General features: G+C 46.4%; 1 protein-coding gene across 1 annotated transcript in view; it reads left to right on the top strand.

Moving 5' to 3' along the window:
- The first annotated feature begins 742 nt into the window (after positions 1 to 742).
- Positions 743 to 7,910, top strand: part of COL18A1 (collagen type XVIII alpha 1 chain) — a 176,443-nt gene continuing 169,275 nt past the window's right edge. The window contains exon 1 of the mRNA XM_025202232.1: positions 743 to 909. Within this exon, the coding sequence (XP_025058017.1) occupies positions 873 to 909 (37 nt within the window). The 5' untranslated portion in view covers positions 743 to 872. The remainder of the gene's footprint in view (positions 910 to 7,910) is intronic.

Here is a 7,910-nt window from a genome sequence, read left to right as displayed (position 1 = left end):
CACGTGTTTCGCTAAGTTGAGCTGATTCGCTTCTTCTGGCTGTTTGTTTATATGTTGAGTGCAGCCTCTTTTATCTGTGTACATTGACTCCCTCCTTTAGCAGCAAAGAAATCAGGCAGAATTGGAAGGAACTGACTTTGGGGCAAACAGCACTTACCTCCATCTCCTTGAGGGGGATGAGGCTGGGAGGATGGTGCACTGGATGGAAGATGGCACCTAGGTCTCTGTGGCCCCCATCAGCTCATCTGCTTCCTCCTCTTGAACACTGAGAATCATGGACCCTGCCACCAATAGAGCATATGAAGGGGCCTCTGATCCCAGCTCTTTCTCTTGCTGCCACCTCTAAAACAGCAAAGGCCCATCTGGCCCTTATAAATTCTGTGCCCCAGAGAGGGGTAGAGCTTCTGGGGAGTTTGGTAGGTCCTTTCAGAGAAACAAAGCCCAGCCATCCTGGGAAGGGAGAGTGTAAGCCACTGGAAGTATTTCCTTTTCAAGTGAGTTTACTGGGACATTTCCCCAGAGGGGAAAAAAGAACAATGAAACTGGTATCTGATTTCTCTTCCCCATGAGAGAAGCAGATATGGGACTCTTCCATGCCCTGTGCCTTGTTTACCTTCAGAGCACAGCATGGCAGGTCAGCTGGTGCAGACACATGCCAGTTTCAAATATCTAGGTTTGTTGTCCCCACTTTAGTTACATATTGCCTTGCTTTACCCCCTTTCCATGTCCTCTTGCCCAGCAGATAGTGATGGAGTGACCAATGGAAACATCCAAGATGAACAAATACTCTATGGGCTATCCTTGGCTATCATTACTTTCTTTCAAGCACCGGTCTCACCATCCATTTTATATGACAGAAGTCTTCTTGGTATATGCTAATCCTTAATCAAGCTGGTGTCATTATCAAAGGTAAGCATGACTGCACAAAGCACTTCAAAGTGCTTAAAAATGTATTGTTTCATCTGTGGACAGATACACAATTCTTGGTGCACCCCATGGCTGGAGCACTTCAAAATCACCAAGACTGCATGCAGTAGTGTTTCTTTCTGGTACTTATTTCCTGCAGAGTTACTTTTGAAGCACTTCAAAGGGCATGTACATCTGTCTGGCTTGCCCTTTTGAATAATTTCAAATGCCACATCTGTCTAAAACCCGTATTTCCTAGTTGGTATGTTCCATGGCATGTCCTTTCAGTTGGGAGCAAAAGAAGTACGTTGATCAAAGCTGTAAGGTCAACAGACATTGTCTGGGGTGGTGGTGGGGGAATACTCAATGAAGCTGTGTAAGAATTGCAGGAACACCTTTGTCCAGTTCCCAATCTCAGTGGTCCATGGAAAAGCAACAGAATAAATGGAATCATCTGTTATCTGCATCAGATTGGAGCTGCACCAGGCGCTCCACCCTGCTATCTAGCCTCAGGGAATGGGATAAATAGAGCACGGCCTCTGAACTGTCTAAGTTTCTAAGGGCAGCTTGTCTTCAAAGTCTTTCCATTTTGCTCTCTTCAGACAATTCTTATGTTTTGCAGAGGGAAGGCAGGCTCTTTTCCTGTTCCAGCTTTGGTTATTACTGTTTCATCTGAGATGCGCTTCCAGAGTTTCTTCTGGGACCATAGTAACAATAATACTGGCTTTAGGGAGTATGGACAGTTACACATCTCTGCCTGGTCTGATCAAGGAAAGCTGGCCTCAAGTATGGACTTGAGTGACAAGGGAAAAGAACTTCTTTCCTCATAGTGCACGCAGGACAGCACCACACATTCTGCATGATTGTCAGCCTTCTGCAGAGTAGCCCAATGCTGCGCTAGATGTGGGTCTGGCTGGGGTGTACTTGAAAGTCCAGCTGGTATTTTCAGTGACTTGATTTCAGGAGCTCTAAATTCTTTGTCCCCTGAGTGCAAGTCAAAACAAAGCCAAAGCTACCACACTTGAGACCCTTTCTTAAGAGACACTCAGGAAGAGAAGGAAAGATTCTTTGCCAGGCCATAATTCCAGAGATGATCAGTTGACTGATTTGCAACAAATTATCCCATGTAAATCATAATGAGAATTGGAAATATTTTCTGTTATCTCAGTAAATGTGTTAGAAGTGCATTGTCAAGGTGTGATTTCTTTGCACATTTAACCACTGCACAAATGGAAACATGAGGAGTAAGAGGGAAATGCTCTTCTGCATCATTCTCCATCCCAGTTTCAAAATCCTTCACTGCTAGCTTGACTTGGTGTCCATATCGGTGACCCATCTGAAAGAGCTCCATGAAGTGCAAATGATCAGCCTGTGGATGGACCAACAATTGGAAATGTCTGTTTGGTGCGAACACTGGCAGGAAAGCCACCTGCCCTGTTTCTTGCATAGGCAAATTAATAAGCATTTATTGTGATAAGCAACTTACCGATTCAGGGGAGATTCTCCATCATGTGGAGTGTTTAAATCAGGACTGGAAGTGTCGTCTCAAAAAGGATGCTCTAGCTCAATTGCAAATTATTGAGCTATATTCTGGGTACGTCTACATGAGATGCTACTGTGCAGTTGTTACTAAGTACTTATTTAGTGCTTGCGTTAGCAGGTACTAAATAAATGTGTGGTAACTGGAGTTACTGCACAGTAGTACCAGCAAATGTCTTTTAGGTGACACTACTGAGCAGTAGCTTAATGCTACTCAGTAGCATATTAGCACTATCTGTGCTATGATGCGCTACTGCTGAGTCGGTGTCTCATGTCGGTGGGCCCACTGTGTGAAATCCTTTTGGTTTGTGCCTAGGCAAAAGATGAGTCCAGCTGATCATAGCAGAAGATCCTTCTGACTTGAAATGTATGAATGGAACAGTCACTTGCAGTTCCCAGCCATGCTTTTCATGACTTCTGTTGCAAGTGAACCAACTTTACAATGTTTTGGGTTATTTATGTAACTGTAGACTTGTGATTATTTTGGAATAATCACAGTTGGTGGCATAGCACATGACATTGCATATCCAAAAGGAACCTGTATGTTTTTTCTCACACAGGGAGCTTAGCTTCAGTCTCAAGTCAATATACCGGGTGCAGGCTCTCGGAAGGTACTGATGGTGATGTTCATTACTTGTATTGCAGTAGTGGTCACAAGTTCTAGTTGAGACTGGGGCCGTGGTATGCTAGGTGCCATACAAAACCACTGGAACACAAGACCTTTGCCCCAGAGAGCTTGCAAACTACATTATGTACTTTTTCAAAGCATCAGTTTGCTTTTCTAATTAATTTAACTTCCCACTGAGTCTGAAGAGTGGGAGGGCCTGGGATGTGGGGAGGACTATCAAACAGCATTAAGTATAATGCATTTGTCCTTCCCCCCAGCTTCTTGCTTTCCTCATTCCAGTTGGCATAAAGAGTTAATGAAAATGTTAGGAGGCCATCCTCCACCCTGAAGGCAACATTGGAGGTAATAATCTTCTTTCAGGTTTTTTCTTTGCTAATTGAAGAGTTGACATTGTCCCCTTTCATGAAAGAGCCCTTTGTCAGATTTGGTTGCTGGGCAAATCCCAGGCTAAGCCATAGACTGCAAGGGCTGAATTTTTCCTTTGCACATCATTTGCCTGAAACAGGTAGTTTTAATGGCCTTTTCACTGAAGGAATGTCTCTGCCCTTCCTTTCCCCCTCCCCCCTCTAGGGTCTGTGAGGGACTACAAATAACTTCCTTTTCTTAAAGCAGCTATCAACTCATGAGGCCCAGATTTTTGTCCCAATTATATCTAGAAAACCAAGGGAAAGGTCATGCAGTCTAGACACTAATCCGTAAGTATTGCATTTCTTCCTTAGCTGGTATCCTAGCAACACGGATTAATGCTTCAGAACGAGATGACATTCGTCGAGTCCTGCTATGGTATGCAGTGCCAGCTCGGTACCACTTCCTTGGAGCAGTCCATTTTTCTGATAGCAAAAGAATGGGCAACAAGGACACAGATTTGGAGAAATATATATGAAACATACAGTTATCTTTACATGAAATAAAGTACAGTGAAATAATAAAAACCCCTGCTGCCCTAGCATCCTTGCAATCCTTTTGCAGCGTTCTTTTCATGGAGTGGGCTCTCTTTAAACTTACACTTGCATGGTGTGTTTAGTGTGATCCGGTGAATTTCATGCTTTTGCTGTCTTTTAAGAACAGTATATTCAAAGGCTCCTTGAGAGCAGTATGAAATTATACCCTCCCCCGTTTCCAGGGCTATTGCTAATCAAGTGCTAATTTTGGTGATTTTTGTTTGATCCTTGAGTCACACTGACTGACTTGGGAGCTGAAGGTATGCATTGCCCCATAGGATTGGTTTCCTAGTCCCTTAGCGTGTTATGGTAGGAAACAAGTCTTTGTCTAAATAGAGAGGTTGAACTTTTGTCTTTAGACTGGTTTTGGCTCAGGCAACTCAAGGTGCCTAAGTAGTTATGGTAACTTGTGGTAAGAGTCCGTGCAGGTTGTTTTATATCCATGCTTGTGGTTTCCTACACTGCTTCACCTGCAGTGCCTTCTGGGTACTTGACCCACAACTTCTAGCCTCCTGGAACCCATGTAATATGGGAGATTTTGACCCTATTGGTCTGTGCAATTTACCTGGGAGGCCTAGTTAAAATGTTTCAGTTAAGTCTGTCTACACTGGCACTACACTGAGTGATGAAGAAACTGTACAGGTGCCTCCTGAAACCTAATTTAGTCCAAATAGCTTATTAACTCCCTTGGGAGTGTGTGGAGCAGTTGGGGGTATTGAAAGAGGAGTTCTGCAACTGGTAGAGTGGAGCGAAAGCTTTAGCGTGTGAAATTACCTGGGATCCTGGTTTTTCCTGTTTAAAAAATCACAAATTTTCTCATTTTAAAACCACCAAAATCTTTCTCTCCCCACCCACAGCCCCCTCCCCCCCCCTGCTGGGACCCCTCACTCCCCAACCAAAGCCCCCTGGCCCTGCTGGTGCCCCTTGCTCCCCTGCTTCACCCCCAGCCCTGCCAGAGGGGCCTGCAGCTGCCAGGGCTACAGGGCCTGGGACCTGGGTTAACAGCCTCTTGCCCCCCCAGCAGCGCCTGAGTCCCAGGTGCTGCCTGTGGGAGGTAGTGGGTGCTGTGGCAGAGCAGAGCATAGTGCCCAGCTCCCCACCCCCAGCCCCATAGGCAACACAGGCAAAGTGGAGCCCTGGGTGGGGAGTGGGCTGCCTGCTGCAGGCTTGGGCTCCCTGCCCTGCTGCCCTCCTTCTGGGGCCTAGTGGGTAGGTCAGAGCATGGCAGGGCAGAGAGGGGTGGGGTGGGGCAGGGAAGCTCAGTGCCGTCACTGAGAGTCCCACCTGCCATGGTGAGGTGCCCCCTGCCCTCTGGGCTGCAGTGGGGCTGACAGTGCAGGTTTGTGCCCTCTGCTGCTGCCTGGCAGGCAGGGGGCACCTTGCCATGGCAGTGCAGGGCTTGCAGTGGTGGCACTGAGCTGCCCTGCCCTGCCAGGTCCTGCCCACTGAGCCGCAGAGGCCCTGAGGGGAGGGCAGCAGGGCGGGGAGCCTGAGCCCTCAGCAGGCAGCCCACACCCACTCCTGCCCCCATCCTGTGCACAAATCTTCAGGGCACATGCCCTTCCCTGCTCCCCTGGGAGTGCGCACAGTGGCGGGGAGCCTGCCCCTCCAGCTCCCAGACAAGCCGCTTGTGGCCCTGTTCCCCCTGTCTGTCTGGCCTCTGGTTGCACATAGCCCCGAACCCCAAGTCTCATGTACCTCCTGGGTTGGGCAGCAGCTCCAGCCCTGTCTAACTCCCTCACTGTGGGGGCCTCAATTCCCCTCCTCCCCCCAGACTTACCTGTGGGAGCTGCTTTCCAGGCTGCTTGGCGGCCTTGTGCATGTGTACATGCGCGCATGCACATGGCGCCCCTGCCTGACCGCCCTTCTCCCGCTGCCCCCAGCTGCTTGCAGGCTAGAACTCTGTCAACCTGCAAGGGGAAACCCACCATTTCCCGTGTTTTTTTTCTTTAAAGGAGAAAATCTGGGTTTTACCACCGTTTTTTTCATGTTGAACAGATAACTTCGAGTCCTGGAAACTACCCTAGTCTAGACAAAACCATGCTGGGATTTCCAGCATTCTCTATAATTTATAAGTACAGCCTTTCCTCCGCCAAGAGAAAATAGTTCAGGGAGGTGGAAACATATATTTTCTGCATGTTTCATCTTAATACATACAACTGCACAGGCAATTTGAGACAATTATATAGATATGTTAACAATTAGTGCATGGTAGTTACCATTAACAAACCACCCTCTGGTTACGTTAGCAGGATGGATGAGTTATTGCAGTTGTAGCTTATTGTGACAAAAAAAAACTATACAGCATAGTCCAGGGGTTCGCAGGGTTTCCGGGCAGAGTGCCAAAAACACCCGTAATCTCGATTTGTAAGATATTGGCATGCCAGGGATGAACAGCAGGGGGCCATGAGGGGCCTGATCCTTGTTGTGGCAGTGCAGACCTGGCCCCTTTCCTGGCATCTGCCCTGTGGCACGCGTACCAAGCAAAATGCCTTTGCGTGCCAACACTGGCACCCATGCTGGAGGTTGCCTAGCCCTGGCATAGTCCCTTTAGGTGCATGGCTTCAGGAGCAAAAAGAGGACAGGCAGTTATCCAGACTTTATGCAAAGAGTGCTCATTAAGTACACAGAGTTATCAGGTCTGTGGTCTTAGCAGCTGTGAGACTTTATAACACTCAGTTCAGGATTTGCTGTTAGAAGCCTTGAAAATGAGTGAAGGAGAGCTGTGTATGGGGTTGTTCTGCTGTGGTCTTAGCAGCTACAAAACAGACTGGCTCCAGATAATAGCAGCCTTACCACAGATTCTTTTGTTTCACTGTTTCTACACAGGTACCTGCACAACGGTTAGTTGCAAAGTAGACAGCAAGGTAAAAAGTGCTGTGCATTTAAGTTTTCCTGGGCCTCCTTGTTAACCAACCTATGTTATAGATGGGGTAGACAGTGAAACCCTTGCAAACTCAGTTTCAAACCCTATTAACCAGGGTGAAAAATGCCAGTTCTGGCTGCACCTCCTCCCCACAGCCAAGCTTCTGAGATTTAAAGCAACAAGCTGCTAGGTACTGGTAGCATTATCAAATTCTAATCTTTTAAATCCCTCTTGCCTCGGTTTCCCTCCTTTCCCTTCTTGGCTTCAGTCAGTTTTCCTTTTTTACCTTTCTTTTAATACCGCGGTGTATTTTTTCCTGTGTTGGCATTGCAAACTGTTTCCTTTGTCCATTCTCTCCTTTTTTTTTTTTTTTTTTTTTTTAATTTATATTCTGAGAGGACCTAAAAGTCCCAACCTGGGTCAGGACACCTTTATGTGCTAGACATGCCTGTACACAGACAGCCTTTGCCTTGAAGGACTTAATCCAATGACTCTCAACTTTTTTAGCCTCAAGGCACTCCTTAGATAATGTCAGCTCTTACTTATCTGTAGTCAAACATCAAGTGGAAGAAATATGGAGCAATTCTGTTGCCAAAAATTTAGAAAGACCAAAACAGGTCAGAATGCTTTTAACACTATGGATTCCTATTTGAAATCTCTGTGTTTTCATGTGAGATCTTGTGACTTATGTTTGTACATGTAGGAGTGCTGACATTGTGTGACATTCTCTTGGCACCCCTAAAAGGATCTCGGGGCACCCCAGGGTGCCATGGCATCCTGGGTGAGAATCACTGACTTAGTCTAAAGGAACAGATAGACTGATCTAGAAAAATAGCAAATAAAAAGCGATGTACCGAAGAGTATAGGCCAAGCTTCTCACTGATCCCTTATTTTCTCTTCTTACTGATTTCTTCACGTTTAACTTAACATTGTTCTCAGCTTTCCGTTTTCCTTAGGTCTTCTCTACAGCATAAAAACAGAAACTTTAAAAAATCCAGTGTAACTATAAAACCAGGCACATGTATGTGTG

The sequence above is a fragment of the Alligator sinensis genome, unplaced genomic scaffold (assembly GCF_000455745.1).
Source record: "Alligator sinensis unplaced genomic scaffold, ASM45574v1 scaffold566_1, whole genome shotgun sequence".
NCBI classification, from domain to species: Eukaryota; Metazoa; Chordata; order Crocodylia; family Alligatoridae; genus Alligator; species Alligator sinensis.
This window is presented reverse-complemented; position numbering and strand designations above follow the sequence as displayed.